General features: G+C 46.5%; 1 protein-coding gene across 1 annotated transcript in view; it reads left to right on the forward strand.

The window, feature by feature from the left end:
• The first annotated feature begins 3,576 nt into the window (after positions 1-3,576).
• Positions 3,577-22,902, forward strand: part of KCNH5 (potassium voltage-gated channel subfamily H member 5) — a 160,206-nt gene continuing 140,880 nt past the window's right edge. The window contains exons 1-2 of the mRNA XM_055717136.1: positions 3,577-3,787; positions 16,974-17,097. Of these exons, the coding sequence (XP_055573111.1) occupies positions 3,715-3,787; positions 16,974-17,097 (197 nt within the window). The 5' untranslated portion in view covers positions 3,577-3,714. The remainder of the gene's footprint in view (positions 3,788-16,973; positions 17,098-22,902) is intronic.

Here is a 22,902-nt window from a genome sequence, read left to right on the forward strand (position 1 = left end):
CTGCATGGTAAAAGGGTCAGTGGGCTCACAGACACTTGCAGATTTCTGATGAGTCCCACACACGCTTCTTGGGTGGTGTTTTGGAGCCAGTAAAAGAGAATTGACCTTATAGTCCTCCCTGCAGAGAAGAAAGGGGCAGCATGAGCTCACCTTTGTCTCACTCCAGTTTCTGACAACAGGTGTACTTTAACCATGGAGAAAGTTTTATTAAGGACCTCATGCCTCATAGGTACCAGACACGTCTTTTTTATCCCTCATAGATACCAGACAAGTCTTTTTTGTCATATTGTTCTGTGCAGATTCTCTGGGTTTTAAGGAGTGAAGTCTACCTGCTTTTCCTGCTTGCTTCAAACATCTCCCTCTGTTATCTGTTTCCCACCTGAGCCCTTGTTTCAGCAACATGCCTGTAACTCATGAGACACAAATCCATTGGAAATCAAACATTGCTGGTTTTGGAATTCATAGACCAGTTTATACAAATCATGTTGTTTATAACCAAAGCTTGTGGTCATTTGGTTTTGATTTTTAGAATGGGAAAACTTCTGTGTGGACCTGGCTTAGAAAACAGCTCTGAGCCTTGCCAAGCCTATCCCATCACTCAGTTCTGTTCACAGTGGTTTTCGACCTGTGTGTCCTGGGTGCCAAGGTGGTCCCAGGGAACCTGACTCGCCCTATTACATACAAATACTGAAAGCAAAGGCAATGTTGTGAATCTGTTCAGCAGCTCAGATGTTTTAATGACTCAGGCCACTGGGGTGGATCAGTGCCAGACCCGTTTACGCTGGCCTATGCCTCCCTCCTCTTCTAGGAGCCCCCTGAATCCCAGGTGACAATTCTTCAATTCATAAATTCACAGAAGACACATGTAAAGTTCTGTGCTGCGGGTAAGAACCATTTCTGAAAATTTTAATAGTCCCTGAGGTAAAATAATCCTCTTCTGTAAGTTTCGATTCAGAGGGTCAGCTCTTCACCAGATGCAGACGGACTTCATAGCACGCACACGCTGTCTCCACTTGCTGTGGGAGTCAGTGCTTGCCCACCGCTCAGCGGACACGGGGTGTTGTGCCTTTCATAGAAATACCAGTAAAGAGGTAAATCACCCTGAGCAGGAGTTTCAAATCTCAGAAGAAAAGAAACGGTGAAGCAGCAGAGGAAAGGATCATGATTACCTTTTTACCCTGGTACAGCAATGTGTTCATTCCTTTTTAACCTTTATCCTTTTAGGGAAGGAAAGCTAGTTCTTTGCTTAAAGAAATAAAGTTTGAAAGCTGGGAAGAAAGAATGACTAGGAATCTGCTGATCTTCCATCAGGAATGTTGTTACATTTAGCTTAGATTTTTTTTTTTTTTTTTAAAGTTTTAACAACTAATTCCCTAAAACTCAAACTGTGTTGACTTACCTGTTCTGGGATAAAACAAAATAATGCATTTTGAACCACCGTGGATTTTCTGCCACATTTAAGAACAAACAGCTGGTTGAGACTAGGGTATTTTTGATCTGGAAGGAAACTGCTTAGCTGCCTTTTTCCTACTTACACTGACCTCGAACCCTCCTGACAGCTTTCTGCATGGTGGCTTGAAGTTGTTTCCAAGCACTATTTGAAGATCCCCAACCGAAGACAAGAGTCTTTGCAGCACCCAGTTTGCTTTCTTTATCAGACTCTTCTTTTCAAGGTTATCTTTAGCATCATCCAGCATTTCAGGGAAAAAAAAGAGGTGTCCTCTGGAGTTTTTTTGCTACCTTGATGTACAGGCAAGCATCCCACAACATGTCCTGCCCTTTCTACCCTATCAGACATCTGTGACATTTAAAGATATGTTTTTTGGAATTGTCCTGTTCCATAACCTATTGTTTAATTAGTGCCACTGGAAATACAGCGGCAAAACTTAATACTGGGATCTGAAGTTGAGGACATAAGCAGGGCATGCCTGGCACACCACAATGGAGAAGTTAAGTAGAAAGGGTAAACAAGAAGGGGTTTGATCGGTAAATCAAAAGATGGGGCAGTGAGGGCCGGGGGTAAGTAGGCAAATCTGGGTTACAAAACAAGGACAGAAAAGGAGTAGCATTCAAACTGGGTGGAACAGAAGGAATTGGGGAACAGAGGTCCTGGCAACACTGTCCAGACAGATCAGTCACACAGTATTTGCCTGTGCACACACATTTTTATACGGCTGTTGCTCACATGAAAGAAGCGAAGGTGTTGCTGTCCACCCGCCAGTTACTGGGAGCTGGATTTCCCTGCACTCAGCAGGCACATCTTTTAAACCACACGACTCTAAGGAAAGCCCTGAAGATTACTGGTGGGGAACCAGTAAGTAAGTGTTTGACAAATAGGGTCTGGTTCACCTCTCAAGCCAGTTTTCTATCAGCATTCACAAGCTGATGGCAATGGAGCTGCTCCTGATTTGCAGGGGTTAAATGAAAGCAGAACCGGGTCTTTCCCCCACAGCAGCTGCCTGGGTGCAAGAGCTGACAGCAGCTCTGGTAACAGCTCCTGGCGTGGCACAGATTTTAAACACGCGCTTAACTTTAAGCAGAGGAGTTCAGGTGACCTCAGTGTGACTTGCTGGACCAAGACCTAAGCACAGGAAGGAGGAGGTGCTGAAAACAGGCTGGAAAAAAGAAATACTTGATTTTACCACGGTGGAGTAATGTTGTCTGGGAGAAGCACTGCTGCTTGTGCCAACTACAGCTGGAGTGCACAGTGCACTGGGAGATGCTCTGCAGGGCATACTCCTGCCCCCAACAAACAGCCATTTGCCATCTCTTCTCTCCTTCTACGGCCCTCTCTAGTCTGTAGCAGCATGCGAAAGGAGCAGAGGCTCAAGCAATAGGTGGAGAAATTACTTCCAGGCTTCCACTGCCCACACCTTTAACAGGCACTGTCCGAGCGATGGCAAGGCCGGCTGGGGAAAGGCGGCTGGTGCCTCACCGCACTGGCTCAGCTGCTCCTGCGGGGCTCCGGGAGAGGAGCAACACGGTGGAGCTGGGGCCCTGAGCAAAACGCTAGAAAAGAGGGCTCCGGCCCCAAAGTGGGCTCCTGCTGCCCGCCCCCCCACGGCAGCCGCTCTCGCGGGGAAAGGGACGAATCCGCCAAAAAAACGGCCGAGGGCTTCATGCGAGGCTGGCATTTGACACGTTACCTCGCACTTCGCCGTGATCGTTTGTGGGCAAACTGCAGCCCCCCGCCCCCGCGAGCACGGAGCCCCCGCCGGCTGTGCTCCCCCAGCCCCCCAGCGGGAGCGCCGGCCGCCAAACCCCGCTGCAGGCGGCAATGCCGGCGGGGCGGCGTGCCCCGCGCAGGGGGCCAGGGCAAAACTTCGCAGGGGTCCCCGCTCGGGGCCAGCCAGGGGCCGCGGCTCGGCGGGCCACGGCGCGGGGCGCGACCCCCGCGGGGCTGCACCCGCCCCCCCCGCGCCACCCCGCCCCCGCCCCCGCTCCCGCTCCCCGTCCCGGGGCCGCCCGGCTCCGCGGCGGGGCGGGCGCGCAGGCGCAGGGGGGGCGGGCGGGCGGCGGCGCTCGGCGGTGCCGTGCGCGGCGCGGCCCCAGTCCGCGCTGCAGCCGCCGCGGGGGCGCCACTACCATGAGCGGCCGCGGCCGCCCCTGCGCGACTCACGGGCACCGGGCGCACCAGCCGCCGCCGGCCCCCCCCCGCCGCCGCCGCCGCCGCCGCTGCCGCGCACCCCCGGCCCCCGAGCCCGGCGCTGCAGGATGCCGGGGGGCAAGAGAGGGCTGGTGGCACCGCAGAACACCTTCCTGGAGAACATCGTCCGGCGCTCGAGCGGTGAGAGACCCCCCCCGTCCGTCCCTCTGCCCGCCCGCCGGCCCCTCGGCGGCTCCCGGGGCGGGGGTGGCTCAGCGCCGGGGAACGGGGCTGCCGTGCCCCCCGGGCTCCGCGGGAGCTGCCCTACCCGGTCCTGGCCCTGGCCCCCTCACCTCTCACATCCTTACCGGTACTCCGCGTCTGTACCTTTTTTTTTTTTTTTTGAGCCACTACTCATCATTTACATGTCTAACATCTTCTCCGCTCGTCGGGTCATTTCCCCCCTCCCCCCTTCTTGTTCTTTAGTTCTCTAGCGATTGGGCTTGCAGCCGTTTTCATTCAGGATTTCCAAGTCTTTGCAATTCTGTGACACTTTAAAGTCCGTGGCAAAGGTACTGGGAAGGAGGATGAGGGAGTGATTGTGATTCGGACGATGGGAATCCTGTGGCAGAGCAAATATGTAGAGAACTTGCTGCAGCTGTTTGCCTACATCTCCTCTGTTTGGTGAATATTTACAGGACTGGTTCAGGACTGCATGGCCATCAAATTATTCCTTGCTGCTAGAGTTGCTGTTAGCCTTTCATCCAGCGCAGAGCCCTGTGCTGCAGGCAGCTCTGTTAAAGTTACGGTGTGGTTGCAGACCACTGGCTCTGTAGGTGTGTTAATGTAGATGCTGCTTTAGGCAAGTCTTGTGCTAGTCACATTCCTTTTTTGCCCAGTCTTTGCACTGGCACATAACTACTGAAACATCCAAGTGTTCGCCTAAATGAAGTCTAGTCCAGTAAGAGACCTCGGCTTTGGATTTGCTGAAGGATATCTCCTTGGCCAGCCCAAGTTCAGGGCGACCTGGCCGTACCAGGGCACTGCTGTGCCAGCGTGCATCTGGGGACCGAAATGGGAAAGGTGGGCAGAGCAGACGGCTGAAAGAAATTGCCACATGTGCAACATCGAGATGCTAATGTGGCATGGGATCGCACCGAAAAGCGTTCCCCTCCACCTTTCTTTCTGGCTTCACCTCACGTTCACACTAACATGGTCTGGTGTGCTGGCTTGAAGTTGATTTTGATGGCAGGTAGTGGATTAGCGTTTCATTGACTTCCACAGGCGCAGGAGTGGGATGAGGACTTCGGAATTTGTTTTAAAATACTGTGTATTAAAATGTCAGCCTTGTGTTAAGCCGTCAACCACTTTTGGGGGGGCTTCCTCCCTCTCGCGTTGCCTGTGTCAGTTTTGTGGTTGGCAGCTGACTCTCTGTCCACCCCTGTAGCTGCACAATCACTAGGAGCTAGTTTCCCGCAATAGTGTATTTATTTACCAGATTAAATGTAAGCTTAATTAATAAGGGTTTATATAGCACTTTCCCTCTGACAATTTCAAAGCACTGGGTGGAATTTAATTACACTTCACAGCTCCTTGTGGAAGAGGACACACAGAGGCATTCCCAACCTGTTCTTCGAATTATGGTATAAATGGGAGCTTGGGGCATCGCAGTTTTTTTCCCAAGGTCATGCAGCAAGCTGGTGGCAGAGCTGGGAACGTGGTTTGGGATTGCCATGCTTTTGTATTGTGCTCTAATTAAATCACATGTCCTCCCTGGTGAAAGCTCAGTAAAACTTTTGAGATGTCAAAAACTGGAAAACCTCATAAAGCTTTTGAACGTTACTTTAAAAGCATATATCCCCCTCCAGTTTTTAACCTGGTCTGATTGTGGAGCATAAATCATGCTGGTTATTCGTTCTGCTTTTTCTCTGCCACTGATGATGCCTAAGCATGATGCTACAGAGCCAAATCTGCCCTTTTGGATCATAAAGCCAAAAGTGGATTGGGAATTTGTTTTTGACTTGTGTAGGTGGTCAGTGTTGTGCCCTGAAACATGATATAGTTCTTATTTTTGTCATCCAGGTCATAACAGTATTTGTCCTTTAGACAAATAGTAATTTTCATTGGATTCATCACTGTTTAATCCAAAATTAATGGTATCCAGTAGGCCAAATCCAGTTCAAGTATCTCCTGACAGTGCTCAGTAGAAGGCAAGGATTTGGTCTGCTGGCAGTGTGCAGGGTTTTGATTTCATATGTGGATTCCCCAGTTTCCAAGATTTTTTGCTGACAAGTTGAGGTACAGGATCAGGGAAAGTCTGATGATTATTTTTTAAAATACATCTTCAGCATGCTCGAAAAAAGCCCTTCTATCATCTTTTTGGGTTAAAGAACATTTTTTTAGAGATTTCTCACATTTATGCAATCCCATTGCGCTTCTTGACCATAAATCTCCTCTTAACCAGGAGAAGGTTTGTAGATAGAGGTAATATCTTCTATTGGGCAACAGGTGTGGCTGGACAAATCAGACAGGTATTTCAGCAGATGATAGGCTCTTCTTCAGGTGGAATGGAAGCAATGGTTTCAAAATGAAATGCAGGTGGAGACAAATTACTCCGAGTTGCCAGAGATGGGTCTGAATAACAAAATTTATAGACAAAACCACAATAATTTTAAAATGCGGAAAGTCAGAACTGGCATAGTGGGAACACTATGAGCAGACTAAGTGTGGTGGCCAGCCTGGTGTTAAAAATATATTCAATTTTCAGCATTATTTAAGCATTTTCTGTTTTAGGAATAGTGTGACCCTTTCCTTTTCACCCCAGCTTTGGCTACAAATCAGATTAAAATTGTGGGAGAAGCGCTCATGGTCAGTCAGTCCTGAGCAAAGCATCAAAGAGCTGAGCAGAAAGGAACAAAGTGACTGTGGCTCTTCTGCCCTCCATATGGAGGGGTGGGATTTCTGGGATGCCCTGCCACACATTCCTCTCCTAGCCAATGCGTTTGGGAAGGATGGAACGACTGCTAAAGTAGTGGTGGGTCTCACAGTGTCCCTTTGCCCAGGGAACCTCTCTTTTGAGGCGACTTTACACCTTGGAGCTTGTGAAGTGTTCTAGAGCAGCAGCATACTTGGCTTTTTGGACAGCAGCAGGTTCCAGGTGCTTCCCAAAGCGTTTGGTGGTGGACAGTAGCCTCTAAGTTGCTTTGCGGGTTCTTTGCCCACATCACAGCTGAGCTCCACCCGAGGAGAGACAAAGTCTGCGGGGAGAAGCGGGTTCTGTTGTTAGATAACTGCTGCAGTTGGTAAAAAGGGACGAGCCCTTAGGACGCGCAGACCTATCCTCAGGGTAATCCGAGTACGCTCTTTGCAATCTTTTTTTTTCCTCTTAAAGCACAGTGAAAATACATGGAGTAAAGGTTTTATCTGAGGCTCACAAAAGATTGATACAATCTTGCCACAGCCTTGACTGTGCCCTGGATCTTAAGAACACCAGGTGTTTTGCTGAGCTGAAAGAAGTAGTGTTTTGTGAGAGCTCTGGGTTAAATCACATGAAGGTGGCTGCCTTTTACTGCCGTTAGTAGTTTGGACTTTTAATAAGGGCCTTCCTTAGGGCAATGTTCTCTCTTAAGATGTTCTCAGTGGTTTGTGCCCGTTATTACTAATGTTATTGGTTGCTTCTTCAGTATGTTCAGAGCTCTTGCTGACACTGACCTCGGCTCAGTGCTGCGGAGGTGCAGAGCGAACAGAAGCGGGCAGGGCTGGGCTTTGCGGACCTGGCCCACGGGCAGGGCGATCCGGCAAGTCGAGCCACATGCACGGGGCAGAGAAACGTGTCTGTCTTGCCTGTCCATCCTCACCCCTCGCATATTCCAGCAGCAAAAGAATTCAGCTTGTGTTAAAGGTGTAATTTGCTTTTGTGGTAGAGGGAGAGTTTGGGAAAAGGTTAACTCCGGGACTTTGCGGCATTATGCAGTAAGAAGTGCTAACAGCCTGGAAGAAGGGCTTAATTTAATGAAAGACTATATGCAGTCTTATCTATATGACAAGAGTCATCGTTATTGGTTATTGCTTCTGTTGCAGTAACTCTTAGAAGCTTTGTCGGGAAAATGAGTCTTTCAGGTCTTTGACAAATGTATTTTGACACTTGGGCTGAAATCTCTGCTCCCAAAGGCTTACGTGGGAATTTTACCATGAACATTAATGAAACCAGAACTTAATTCCCGGCCTTTTTCAGCTTTGTGCCACATTCCTACAAAGCAGTTCCTTTAAACAGAGCTTTATGCCCTGCTGGGTCCCTGTGACTTTGATGAGCGAAAGGATCAGCCCTGTTCACAGGTGTCAAGGCAGGTTGCCCAGGAAGGGGGAGGGAAACAAGGGTCACATCTGTAGCACTAAGACTCCTTTTTCATTTTTATTACACTGGCACTATAGCTAAAATAAGTGTTGTCCCTCCTGTCCTTCTTACTAGCCCATGTAGCATACCTGGTGTCTTACAGGCAGGGTGACAGAACACTTGTACTTTTGGCACATAATACACGTAGGCTTCTCTCCCCTAAATTAAAACAAGCTGCGTTTTCATCTGATCCAAATTAAGTTACGCTGCAGAGAGAAAGTTCTTTTAACATGTTACTTCAAGTTTACAGAGTGTCTTGTCATTGGGGATCCTCTGAAAAATATGTGGAGGTCAGCAGTTCCCTAAATCTCTTTTAAAGACACTATAAACTGTGGGGTGAAAGTTCCCATCCTCCAGCTGATGGACTGCAGAGAAGTTACTGAACGGATGACCGAGGAGGTTATGTCGTTAGGGATTTCTCTGGCATCTGAAGGCACAGGGTGCCTTCTGCAGCTTCTATGACTGCAGGGGTCCTGCTGATATGTAAATCAATGCTAAGTGGGTTTTTACACTAAGAAGCATTACTAGATGACATTTGCGAGGAGTTTTCTATTGCAAGTGCCCTGCTTTCCTTACTTTTCAAGTTGGCTTGCTGAATGCAGAAAAATTCAGCACAACTGACTGCTGCTGAAATCGGGGGAGTTTTTATATGTGGTTTTGTTTTGTTTAGGGTTTTTTTTGGTTGCTTTTTTGTTTGGTTGGGTTTTTTTTGATGCTTATGGCAGCTCTATACCATTGTATTAATTTAGAAACCCAAATGGTGCCATATCGTTAGCTAAAGGAATAGCTGGATTTCCTTGAGGTCTGGTCAGCTGTTTTGTGTATTGTGGGTGGTCTTTTCCTGGTACTTTTTTTCTCTGCGTGCTGCTGGCGGTGGGATGGGGCGGTGGGAGATGCTCCCTTCTGGAGAGGCTGGAGTGCTGCGGAGCGGTTGCCACAAGAGGTCACTGCAAGAGCTGCTGCATCCCCAGGTTAATAGTGAAATCTGAGAGAGAAGAGAAAAATGAAATTATTGATTTTTTTTTTTTTTTTAAGGGTAAACATCCAGGCTTTTTATTGCTGTTGGAAGGAGTATACAGCCAAAGGATAATGTCAGGAAGTGAGCCGTGGAAATACATTTAATTAGCCTGTTTAACAGGGTACTGTTTGGTGGTTAACTCGAATTTTAAGTTTTTTTCCCAGAAAGCTAAGGAAATAAGATTTTCCGTTTTGATAAAATTAAGTAATAGAAGAAGATTTTGGAGTTAGCACTCCAATTACCTGCTTTTCAGACAAAAATCTGATACTTGTTTAATGGGCACGCTCAGTGTCTGGCTGTTTTAAATGCCAAGTCCCAGGTAACCTAAATAGCCAGGGCCTGATCCTGCACATGGCAGTTGGAAGGAGTCCAACTACTGGCTTCTGGATGGCCCCTCAGGAGACTGGCCTGAAGCAGCACCTTGGTAGTGGGCTGGGATCTGTCTTGTTGGTAGGACACAAAGAGGGGAGCATGGGAGATGCAGACGGTGCTCTGCCAAAACGTTTTTTTTTTTTGAGATACAGCCAGGCTCTGTGAAACTGCAGCCAGGACTAGCTTCAGGCTGAGTGTTTGGAAGAGGAACCCCTGTGTCTGAACAGCTGCTTTTAGCACAATTTTCTCACCTGGGAACGTGAAGCCAGCACTGTCATTTGTATAAAGCCAAAAATCGGATTTTTGGTGCTCTCTGAGAGTGCCCGTGTGCCTTGAGTGAGAGCTACAGTGTGCCCCAGTTTAAATTTAGCCTTGCTACATCTATATTGTCTTCTGCATAATTTTAAAAGAGAACAGATTCAGCGGTGGCATTTAAATGATAACTGGGATAGGTGAGGGTTAGTTTAACTTCAGGATAAAAGAATCTGTGGGGGAGAAACTGTGATCGGAATTGTATAAAATGTCATTTTACAGGCAATTCATAGGGACACTGTCTTGTCCTTATTGACTCAAAACTCTTCCTGGTGTCAGTGACGCCTTTATTGTGCCACAATAAAGGCAGGGGACTGCACTGTTTGTGGGCTTTCACATTCAGAATTATTCAATTTAATTTTTTGCATTTTCAGGAGGTAAATTCCAGGCAGACTCTAATCTCTCTTCTTGAGCTCTCTTGCTAAATTGCCCAAAGCTGCTGTGTTCCCAGCTAAGTGACTTACACGTGGATTTAATATTTCAGCCAATGCTGGATTATTTATCTCTGTTTTATTTGAAGAGCACTTATTTGGGGCAGGAAGTAGATCATTTCAGCACAGTCAGTATGGTGGCATCTTGCTCTGGGTTTAGCCCTCTGCATTTTCATAAGATGAGTAGTAAATAAAAACAACACTGGTACAGAAAGGTGACGTAAAGAGTTAGTCCTTTGAGAGATTTTTTTCAGGCAAGCAACGCTTAATGTGCTGGATAAATTGGATGACACTGATGTTTTGCATGCTTTAAAGACACCGGGGAAATAACAGCTTTGTTAGAAAACAGCAATGTGGTTTTATAGTAAGGAGTACAAAGCGCTGGTGGAGGTTGCTGCTCCAAGCACAGCAGTTTGTCTGCAGCCGACCCCTAAGCTGGAGGGACATTGGTGCCCATTAGGCTGATTTCAGAGGGTAATGTCCTCCAAAATGGTTTAGGATCTTCTGGGTTTTTTTCTGTGCGGATGCAGTACGTCTTGAGTATGTGGTTGGAGTCACTGTAAACAACACCAGTAGCAGTATGTATTATCAGGGCCAAGACTAGCTCAGGAGAGCTAAAAGAAGATAAAAAAGGAGAACATTTCTTAGCCCCCCCCTCCCCAGCACACACACACAGAGGAGCCCCACAAGTTTTCCAAGATGGTCTAGACTGCAGCAATATGCTGACCCTGTGTAGTCATGAAGAGAGTCAGCTGACAGTAGTTGAAGTTGTTTGGGGCTTTTATAAAACAGCATTAGCAAAAAAGGCAAATTCCAGCCATTTCACAGACCCTGTCAGGTCTGGGCTGCGTTTGCTCTGCAACGGAGGGGCGGTAGTTCTGGACAGCTCTGTGTAAAGTTGCTTGAGTTAGGAGTTTATTCCTAGATGGAAACACTGTTTCTTTTTATTATAATAATAATAATTATTACTTGTGTAGTGCTACTGCTTCATTTTTTTAAAAACACCTTTTCAATGGTGGCTTTTCTAAAAAGCTTAGTTGCCTGTTTTCTTGGGATGAGATGGAATTCTGAAATGATGATTTAAACAATTTTGGCTACAAGTGGTACCCAAACATTCTTGAGAAAAGATGATTAGAGACAACATTTCTCACTTGGCTAAGCATATCTCTTGGAATGATTTAGCTGTTCCTGCTCTCCTGTGATTACATAATGTGAATTTTACACTGCTTTGGGCATTGTGTTGGTTAAAAAAAAAAATTGCTTGCACACTGTGGTTTTTTTCTTTTTTCTTTCTTCTTTTAAACAAAACAAGGCTCAGCACTGTCTTGAGTGTTAGCTGCTGCAAGATAGAGTAAGATTAAGGGCTTGCTGCTCTACAGCATGACTGGCTTTGTACAGAAAGAGCCTTTTCACAAAATAGAAGCACAACAACAGCAAATACAGCGCCTTTAACAATTGTTTTCCTCAATTGTGTTTTCCAACCTGAAATTCTGCTAACTGTATGCCTTGAATACCCGAGTCCTTGCAATCAGTATTAAACCTTGTAAACAGCAGCGTTATATTAGGTAATAAAAAGCCTGCTGACTTCCTAAGAGGAATCTAGCAACTCCGAGACATGTAGGTCTGTTCCCCTGCACACTTACAGACAGACACTGATGTTCGGGTGTGTCTAGTCAGAGAACTTACACAACTACAGATTTGTGATTTGTGCTTTCTGCAATATATCAGAAAGGAGGACAGGTGGAGAAAATTGGTGGAGGTAATGACATCAACACAAGCTTAGAAATAATAAAACCTGACTTTTATCTATAAGGAAATCGGAAGTGAAAATGCATTTTTGGTGCATCAGAGCAATCCAAGCAAGGATGAATGCAGTACCAGACGTTTCAGGCTAATCATCATGCAAGTCTTGATGTTAGCTGCATGTTAATGTTTTGAGAGCGTGAGATGTTACCACAGGGTAAGCTGGATCACAACTGCCCAGGGTTCCATACACTGGATCAGACCGCTGGTCTGTCAGATTTACTGTCCTGCTTTCAGCAATGGCCGGTGAATGTCTAGCGGACCACGGGAGGAGTTTCCAGCCTCCATAGTAAAATGCTTGTTAGGTTGGGTGTTGCTGTACATGGAGAGAGAAGGCTTTCCTTTATGGGCCATAGCACAGATATTGCACAAGTTTTAGTTACCAATGTCTTACTCCCGAATGCGAGCTGTATTTATGCACTGCCATCTGTAACTTTGTCTGTCCTTGGCAATGCGTGCTGTGATACTATTCTTTCAGTGAAGTTGTTATGTACTTAAAACCTGAGTAAATTCAGGTGTTCTGGGTGTAGTGGCTGAATTTGGTGTTGTCCTGTTGTTAGTAACTAAACTCAGTTAAGAAATGCTTACCCTTGAGAATACCTCCAATGTAATTTAATCTTTAAAGAAAATAGCTTGCAGAGTATAGCTCTTGCGTATTGAATTCAACAGGAACACAGCTGTGGAGATCCCAGTGTTAGTGTCCTTGCTATGCTCATCACCCAGCAATTTGCAGACCTTTTGTTGGCTCCTTGTCTTTGTCTTCTGAAGAAGGTGCAAAATTTCAGTCTTATCTGTTGAAGATTAGAGCAGGCAAGGAAAGCTTGCCTCTCCCCTGGGTCTGTCTTGCAGGACGTGTCTGCTCAGGGCAGGGGTGGGGGGCAGTCCTTGATGTGTGGCATTGCAGGACTCACACCCATGCTTTAAAAAAAGGCTGATTGTGTGAAAGTCCTTTGCCTCACTCCGTAAAAGATCTTTGGTATGAACTGACCAACGTGGAGTGTGGGCTGTCAGGGGAATGTGAGGACCAGGAGTGAACCTGGGATTTGATGCTGGAGGTGCACCCCGCAGCAGTGCCGGTGGGCACGTCCCTGGGCTGCCACCGGGTGACTAGCTTAGCTGTGGTCTGGGTGCGTTTCCCTGTTGGGTGCGATGAGTATGGATGTACCTCAGGAAGGAGCAAGTCAGTTGGCAGCCTGAAGGCAGGTCTGTAGCACGCTTGTCTGTCCTTAGACCTGATCTGCTTGAATGAAGTCTTGGCTTGTGCTAAGGGGCTGCTACAGGACTTCACCACAGAGTCACTGCAGCAGCACACAGGGGGACATCAAGGTGCCCTTGCTGAGGGTCCTTGCTTTGGAGCTGCTGGCAAGGGAGGCCAAGGGGAACATGCAGCAGTTGTGTTTGGAAGTGAACACATTTTTGGTGTTAGGCTGCCCTATAGCAACTGGAGGTGGAGAAGAAATGAGTTTTTTCCAACTCTTGTCTCTTACAGAAGGTTCAAGCAGCCAGCTGGAAATTGAACAGTGGGATTTGCCCTAGATTGATGGAGATCTTAACTCAAGACATCTGTGATTGCCCTCTCTTAATGAGGAAACCACATATCTGAGCTGCAGAAATAAGGCAGGCAGGTGGATTTAGTCCAGGACTTGTTAGGACCCAGCCTTAGAGGAGGTAACTGCAGTAGTGGACTTGCATGGGTAGTTAGTGGTGATGATTTGATATAAAGCAGTCTCTTCGCCAGGCACACAAAACTCCTAGAAATGCAAAGGTTGTGTTCTCTGCTAAGGAGTCTCTGTTTTTGACTAAGGTTAGGCTCCAGAACAGAAGCATGTTAGAGAATATGCAAGGAGTTGTAGCAGAGTACTCAGCAAAACCCCCCTCGTATTCCTTTGCACTCTGTGATTTTGAAGAAATTATGGCCAAAAAAAGAGGTTCTCTCAGTGTTCTGCCTGCCATGCAGTACACAGATACTTACAGCTGGGCATGGACTGGCTAATGTAGAGTTAAATCTGCCTGGAGTTTTGATTTGGAGAAATTGTAGAAGTAAGAAAGAATTAATATGTGTCTTGGTTGGAGAAAATAACATGATCCTGATAAAATGTAGGGTAGGTATGGAGTCCAGTGGCTCCTAAGACTTTGGTACACAATAAAACCCAAGGGTCAGATGGTGACCTGTTCTTCCTTAAATTTTATCAAGCTGCTTGCTGCTCACTGAGCAGTGGCATTAATGAAATGTGGATTCCTATGGCTTTGTGCCCACAATTAGATTCATTGGTCTCTAACATGCTGCAAACATTGATTCTGGATTTTTCTTCCACTGGAATAGGACACACATACATACTCACATGCTGAGCATGGATGAATAAGCCTTACTTCCTTAGGAGACAAGGGTAAAAAAAAAAAAAAAGCCTGTTTAGTAAAGGGAAATTCATGGGGACAAAAGTAAACATATTCTAACATCTGGTCACGTTTCTAGTACATACACTACATATCTGATCTAACCTTACAAATACTAGTATCTACCAAGATACCTCTTGTGTCTATTTTCTTCTAATTCTATGGGATTTTTTTTAAAGCTATCAATAGTTTGGCTTTATGTTTTGTTCCCTCCCGAGTTTTTAGTGGATTTGATCAGTTTAGAGAATGCCTTATCAGGTATTTTGAGACCCTCAGGTGTAAAGAAATGTAAAATCTGTAGAAGACAGCCATTAAATGCTCTGTGTCAGCTGCTGGCTGCAACACGTATTTTCTGCTGTGTATTTTGTGTCCTGAAACAGTTACATGGTGGGAATACAGAATCAAGGTTACGTCTGTTGAAGGTGGAGGTTTTGAAGCAGGGTTATCTGCTTTTGGACTGTGGTCCTCTGGGGAGCACCTGGATGTGCACAGCATCCACAAGTGACTTTGGTATTGCAGTCTCTCAATGCCCAGGTTGTGCCTATTGTATCTGGATGTGTGAGCAGAATGTTGGTGAAAGGCAGTCTGATAAAGAAACCTCTTTCCAAATCTAACCAGAGAACTTGTAATATTGGTTGTTTCCCTGTGCGATGGGAAATGAAGAGTTGCTTACGCTCTCGTCCTCTCCAGCTGCTGCGGTGCGATGGTGGTAGGGCAGCTGCCATGGGGGGACCCTTGTGGGTTTAGAGGGCTGGTGGTGTCTCCCCTTTTCCAAGTTAGAGAAGATGCAGGGTGTTGGGGGAACATCAATACAGTGGGATGAGCTCCAGTGAACCCTTTGGTTTCCAGGGAGTTAGGGTTTTCTTTGTATTAGGATCTGCACTGTGCTGAGTCCCCTGTGCGGAAAGGGCTGTGGAAAGCCAGGGAGATTTTAGGTAACACTCAGGCTTTACACCTTGTCTCCCACTGCTTGTAGTGAGGGCTTCTCCCTTCGCATAGGAAAGTAAATTTTTAAAGTTGACCTTTAGGCTTAAGAATATTTGTGATGGATTCAAGTAAATTCTTTGAGCTTAAAAGTGTTAGATTTCACAAAATGTAAACTTCTGTTTCTCACATTGGTTGGCTTTTAAATATTTTTTTTAATCTGCTTTTCTGTAGAAAATCCAATAATGTCCAGGTTATTCTTTTCTGAATTCATTCTTATAAAGAAAAAAGAAAGCAGTACTGTTTTTTTCAGTAAACTTTCCTTGTTCAGCAGGATGTTTGCATAATGTACCATCCAGTCACAGTTATAAATACTCTTGAGACGGACATGCGTAGCTCATGCAAACCCAGTGCTACTTTTATGTGAAAATCAATGTGTGCACCTGAGTAGTCTGTAAGTAATTGGCATAACCATTCTTTGGCTATTATGAGGAAAATTTGTAAAAGTCTCCTTATTTTTTTTTTCCTCTGCAAGAACTGCTGAAAGGAACATTTCCTGTAATTTCTATATGGCAGTGATTGTTGATAGCTACATTTTAATAGCTTTTTAGCATAAGTGAATGGGACTGGTTAATTCCATAGCTGCAGTCAACATGAAATTTAAAACTGACAGGAAAAATAAAGAAAGCTGAAGATCATCACAGACTACAATATGGGAGCCTCTGCTAAATGAGAATATTATTTCTGAAACAAAATTAGGAATGTTTACGGTATTGATGAACATAAAATCCCACAACGTTGTATTTAAGCAAAATGGGCATTTCCTTCTTTGGAAGCGCCTTACTAAAAGCAGGGATGGAAGAATCTTTCCAAACTAGTGAATAAAACTATTTTAGGACTAGCTCATAATATGTTGATGCCAGTCCGTGCGTGTAAACTGTAGGCACTGACTGAAAGAACAGATGACTGAAGTGATATTTAAACCTCAGTTCAGCCTCCTAGAAATACTCGCTGCCCATATTTTGTATGTACAGCAACGGATGCATGTTAGTAGAATGAGCCAAACCCACCCATCTGCATTTTTAATAGACTGCCACTGAAATTCAGTACCTGTTTTGTGTTATTTCAAATGTTTAAGTCCCTTTGGCACTCCTCAGTTCCCTGATCATGCTGAATTTCCTCGTGGGTCACTTCATATCCACTGTCCCAGGCGTGATGTGGCTCGTGATGTACCACCAGATGTAGCAGGCGCATCTTGCCCCTCCCCAGCAGCTCCTGGCACTCTCTGTCCCTCATCCCAGGGATGCTGGCTGTGACCTGCAAAACAGACTGGGACCTGCCAGGAGGAAAAATGTACTTGTCTTAAGCAAGAAAGTTGTCATCAGTGTTGGGCACACATATACGGTTCAGCATTTAAAATTCAGTTTGCAAGTTTCCAGATACATATAAAATGAAAATACAGCACGATACCCAGATGTTGTGAATAAATGAATCCTTTCTAAACTGCAAAAGCATTGGTGCTTATATCAATATTTTGGGGTGCAAGAAGCTACTTACATTACTAGAAGTTACCCTGTTTCATCATGATTTCTTTTCTGATGCCCATTTTGATTTCAGTTCCCCCTGAAATTTTGTGATAGTTACCAACATGAATTACTCTGCATCTGCTGTGTAACACATGGAGGATTTAATTGTACTTTGCCACTGACAACAGCTCTTTCTCTCTTTTTCTCTTTTCAGAATCCAGTTTTTTGTTGGGAAATGCTCAGATTGTGGACTGGCCCGTAGTTTATAGTAATGACGGTTTTTGTAAACTTTCTGGATATCATCGAGCTGACGTCATGCAGAAGAGTAGCACTTGCAGGTATGCCAACTGTCTCTTTGTTGCCACTTGCTGCACTTTTAAAATTTTAATCTGCTGGGTAGAACAGTGAGGTTTCGGAAAAAAGGGCTGATGTAAGAAAAGCATTGTTTTGCAGAAATTAAAAGTACTGCAACAGACTTTAAATGAATGAAACCAGCAACGTATCCAGGACACTGGATAAGTAAAGCAAAGCATTTTGAAATTTTACCTGACTAATATCAGTATGAATGTGCTGTAGCTAATGATCCAGTAAAGAAAGTGGGTGTTTAGGTAATGTGTTTCAAAGGCTTTTTTTTTTTTTTTTACTAGATCTTTGTTAAAATGCGAGTAGGCGTGGGCTCTTCTGTAGCCTATGTTGGTCCCTGTTATTACATAGACACACAGGGCGCAGTAATGGGCAAAGTGCATCTTTATACCTAAGAGAGTGATTAAGCTGATATTTACTCTAAGCATTGCAGCTTTATGGCTTTTTCCTTTCGTTGGTGGTCTTTCAGGAGCGGGCAGCAGTGATTTATGGTTAGACATGTGTCTGTGCCTTGACTGCTGCATCCTTTAAAAGGAGATGCTTTGGGGAAAGCCTAAATCCCTAATGTGTGTGCATGAGCAAAGTAAATGAGGGGCAGAGGCAATAAGGAATGACTGAGATACAAGTTTGGGTAGGTTTTCCCTTTATGTGTTCAGGGAGTGACCAGCTCCAGGGCACTGAGAGGATGCAGTTGCATATCTACAAGTGATGATTTCTGGGAGATGGGTGCTGCCAAACATGGATCATGATGCTTCAGCTGGCCAGAGCAGGGTGGGCAGTGAGCCTGTCCTCAGATGTCAGTCGTTGCTTACTCCAAAAAGCAACATGTGCTGACATGTTGTTCCTGCTCTCATCTGCCAGGAAGGGGAGGAAGCCTTGGGGGCCCAGGGTTGCTCTGTGTAGCCAGGTATCCTTTAGTGGGCAGTGGAGAAGAGATGGGCATGTGCTGCTGAAATGAAATATTCATTCACACAGTAGTAACAGAGTCGATATACTCAGTGGGGCTGAAAGAAACAACCTTATCGCAGCTATCCTGGGTATACGTACATGCTTTCCCCTTTGTTCTATGCTATCCTGTGTATTGAACTGTGTAAGTTTGCTCTGAGCCAGCACTTTTATAGTTTTTTGCATGTTAAAATAATCACAAATATAGTATGGAATTGTAGGAAAATGTTGAGGAAGTGAAGGTTTAGCAGTACCTCACTGATAATGATTCCCCTGTGCCTCAAATACTGAGGAGACCGAAAGGTTTATTCCATCTGAGTGCTTTATGTAAATGTGATGGGCTCTAGTTACCATTTGGAAGGATCCTGTTTTGACCACATTCAAGATCATACGGGTGAATCATACAGATGCAAATTCAAGGAGGAATTATTGTGGAAAATGGAATTGGTAGCAAAGATACATTTTTTTTCTTTAACCTTCATTCTATACATCTATCTCTGGATTTTGGAGAGGCCTCTACACTCAAAGCATGTTGAGTACTTGTTTTGTGTCAGGGTCTTAGCTGGTGGAGTTATACATGTAGTGTGATGTTTCCCGCTTCTTAGGCGGCATCCCAGTCTTTGCACATTAAAGGAGAGCTGGAGAGGTTTTCAGCATGGTCTCGACATGCATTGTGTAGCCTTCCAGAGCAGTGTTTTTGGAGCTGCTCCCTAATGCAGGGCTGTGCAGCTGGATGGAATGGAAACTAGTCTTGAAGGCCAGTGGTGCCTGCTTAGGCTTACTCAACAGAATGTCACTGGAGGTATTTTGATATCTGGGGCTATTATTCAAATTATTTTCTGGGTCAGGCTCTCAGTCCAGATTTGCTATATTATGCCCAGATTATGTTACATTATATATAAAGCAATTTTTATGTATAAGGTTTGCTTTACTGTTCTAAGGCAAGTGCTCTGGGATAAGAGAGTTACGGTGCCGCACCTTCAACACAGGTTTTGGAAAGGTCTGTTTCTATGGCTTCTCAGTGTCAAAAATCCAACTAAAGAGAAATACAGTTACCAACAATGTAAATCTAGCTCCTGATTTGAGTTATTGTTGTTACTGAGCATGAGGATGATAAAGGACAACTTACAAATTTTGGAACATTTGGTCTCTTTTCTCCTACCTATAAGGTATAGTGCCTTCAAATCAGCTCTCATCCATGCTTTTCTCCTGAGTAGTCCAGCAAGTATTCATTATATCCTCTTTCTGTCTGTCCCACCCCACACCCTACATTGGGGCTGAATGGGATCCACCTGAGGGTACGGAGGGAGCTGGCACAAGTGCTCACGGAGCCACTCTCCATCATTTATCAGCACTCCTGGCTAACTGGCGAGGTCCTGGTTGACTGGAAGTCATCAGATGTGACACCCGTCTAAAGAAGGGCTGTGGAAGGAGGATTCGGGCAGCTACAGCCCTGTCAGGCCGGCCTCGGTGCCGGGGAAGGTTATGGAGCAGATCAGCCTGGGTGCCATCACACGGCACGTGCAGGACAGCCGGGGATCGGGCCCAGCCAGCGCGGGGTTATGGGAGGCAGGTCTGGCTTGATGGACCCGATCTCCTTCTGTGACAAGGTGACCCCAGTGGATGGTGGAAGGGCGGTGGGTGTTGTCCCCCCTGGACCTCAGTACAGCCTTTGACGCCGTTCCCCGCAGTGTTCTGCTGGAGAAAGGGGCAGCGGGTGGCCGGGCCGGGGGTGCTGCTCGCTGGGTGAAAAGCCGGCTGAGGGCCGAGCCCAGAGCGTGGTGGGGAATGGGGTCACCTCCTGCTGGCGGCCGGGCACAGGGGGTGTCCCCAGGGCTCGGCGCTGGGGCCAGGCCTGTTGCGGGGCTTTGTCCCGGTCTGGGCGAGGGGTCGAGGCTCCCGCGGTCAGTGTGCGGGGGGCACCGGGCTGGGGGCAGCGCTGACCTGCCGGGGGGCAGGGGGCTCTGCAGGGGGGGCTGGGCAGGCCGTGCGAGGGGCCCGGGCCAGTGGTGTGAGGGTCACCCCGGCCCCGCGCCGGGCCCTGCCCCTGGGTCACACCAGCCCCCGGCAGCTGGGGCAGGGGGCTGGGAGCTGCCTGGGGGGAAAGGGCCTGGGGGGGCCGGTCAGTGGCCGGCTGGGCATGAGCCCCCAGCGTGCCCGGGTGGCCGAGGGGGCCAGCAGCATCGTGGCTTGTGTCTGAAGCGGCGTGGCCGGCAGGGCCGGGGCAGTGCCCGTCCCCCTGCGCTGGGCACCGGTGGGGCTGCACCTCGAATGGCGGGTTCAGCGTTGGGCCCCTCACTGCGGGAGAGCCATGGAGGGGCTGGAGCGTGTCCGGAGCCGGGCAGGGGCTGGGGAAGGGGCTGGGGCACCAGGCTGATGGGGGGCGGCTGGGGGAGCTGGGGGGGTTGAGCCTGGAGAAGAGGAGGCTGGGGGGGGACCTTCTGGCTCTGCAGCTGCCTGGCAGGGGCTATAGGCAGGTGGGGTCAGTGTCTTCTCCCAGATGAGGAGTGATGGGACAAGAGGCAATGGCCTCGGGCTGTGCCAGGGGAGGTTTAGGTTGGGTATCAGGAAGAATTTCTTCACCAAAAGGGTGGTCAAGGCTGCCCAGGGAGGTGGTGGACGCACCATCCCTGGAGGTATTTAAAAGACGTGTAGATGTGGTGCTTGGGGACATGGTTTAGTGGTGGGCTTGGCAGTGCTAGTTAATTGGACTCTGATCTTAAAGGTTGTTTCCAACCTAAATGATTCTGTGATTATGTTCAGTCTCAGGTCGTCTTGGCTGTACTGATCACAGGGAGCAATGGATAAACTGAAGATGTTGGAGGTGTGAGTGGTTTTTGTTCCAGCTCAGGCAATGAGTTAGTCCTGTGACAAGCTGGTAATCCCTTTGATTTTGGAATTATCTCATCTTTTTAATCAGCAATAATGTGCCCATTGGCCGGAAAATCACTTAAAAATACTACAGTGTAAGTGCCAGTCTCTCTAGTTTCCTGGGCACTGTATGAAATGCACAGTGTATGTAGGGGTCAGGCTTCATCAATATTGCGTGATGGGAGTCCAATGTGTGTTCTTCCTGGGTGCACATGGCACCCAAATTTGCATTTCTAGGTGGGGCTGATACACAGAAATATTGGTGTAAGTGAGCGCTAAAATTTTTAGGTGGAAGAACTTGTGTGGTGGTGAAGCATTACTGTGTCAAATGAAAATGAGCTGATGGTCCAGGAGGAACAGTCCATCTGCAATTGTGGCACCTCTAACCTTCAATTAACCGTGCATACCCCCCTGCCTGGAGGTGCACCAATAGATCAGCCAGCATGCAGTTGTTTCATCCCCATTTGCCTGCAGTCATGACAGTGTATGTCTTCAGGAATACATTGAAAGAATTAACAGTTATAAAAAATTAAAATCCAATTATTATTGCACGCAATATCAGCATTTTCTAAATACTGTTGCTTATCAGTTAAGCTCTGTGTTCCCATCAAGCCTTTGGAAGAGCAGGCACCCTTTGAGTGGCTGGTAAATAGACCTGCCCTGGCATTTTACAGTCTGCGTTTGCTCCAGGCTTTGCTTTTCCTTACCTTTCCTTGCACCTGACAGCTTCACGCTGGGCTGGGAGAAGTTGGTTGCTGGTTTTGTTTTCAAGGAGGAAACCTGCTCCTAGGCCCTGTGTGTGTTGCCTTCCAGCTGTACAGAGGGATGGAATTGAATCTCCTTGCTGAAGCTGCTGTTTACAGGTAGCATTTCCACTGCAACACTCACAGTGCTCCAGTCAACATCTCTGCTCTCCCTTGTTTTGATTTACTGCCATTGCAAGTGGGATTAAAAAAAGTCTTGAGAGTGGAATCCTGGCTGCAGTGAAGCTAATGGCAAAATTCCCACTGTGTTCAAAGAAATGGGATTTTGCATGATGGGAACAGCATGCTGGACTTGAAAAAAGTTAGCATTGATACTGGGATGTCACCTCCATGGCCCGATTTTTGTGTTCGTGAGAAGGCCTCCTTACACTGCTAAAGCTGTGCAAAGAAACCTTGTTGAGTGTGCCAGCGGGATCTAGGGAGCTGCACCATTTCTCCTTAGAAATGGTACCTGCTCTTTAACTTGCAAATTTTTGGATCTGTTGATGTGTACTGTATTTGCTGTGCCTTCTGGGTAGACATTTGTTTAATTGACACCTTTTTCATCCAACAGTGTTGGCTGAAGAAAGCTGTAAATTGGGTGTAGGATCATATGCCTTCTGTACTTCACCTGTCTTCTGTCCTGAGTAATTCCTCACAAACAGCTGTTAAATACTGCCCTGGCATGTGCTGCAGACCTGGAGCTGTTCTGATGCTGCTGCTCTGGATCCTGACAAAGGACAGAAGAGCACAGTAACAAAGGTTCAGATGTGGCTTTTCTGTGCCTGGGAATGCTTTTAAAAGGAGGCGGTAGCCTAGGCATCTTAAAGGACAAATGGTCTGTTTCATCAATGAGGAAATTACTCAGAGAAAGGCACAATCTTAGAAATTTCAATAAGTCTTGTTTCTCTTTGATAAGTCTATTTTCTAGGTAGTAAGATTCCCAGTAGCAGAGTGGTTTTGATATTTATGTCTTGTAAGTTTGCGCTGAAGGCACTTGACAAGCACTAAATAACAAAAAACATGAGGCAGAAAAAGACAGAGTGATTGACTGAAGATGTAGGAGGCCCTCCATGTGTACAAAATAGGACAGACTAAATTAAATTAAGTTAAACCTGTGATAAGCAAAGGTCTTGTATAACTTGTACAGTGAGTGGCTTTGAGGTTTCTTCAGTGTTTTAAAAATTGTCTTCTGAAAAATGTTTTTATTACTCCACAAGC

Source organism: Falco cherrug, chromosome 7 (genome assembly GCF_023634085.1).
Source record: "Falco cherrug isolate bFalChe1 chromosome 7, bFalChe1.pri, whole genome shotgun sequence".
NCBI classification, from domain to species: domain Eukaryota; kingdom Metazoa; phylum Chordata; class Aves; order Falconiformes; family Falconidae; genus Falco; species Falco cherrug.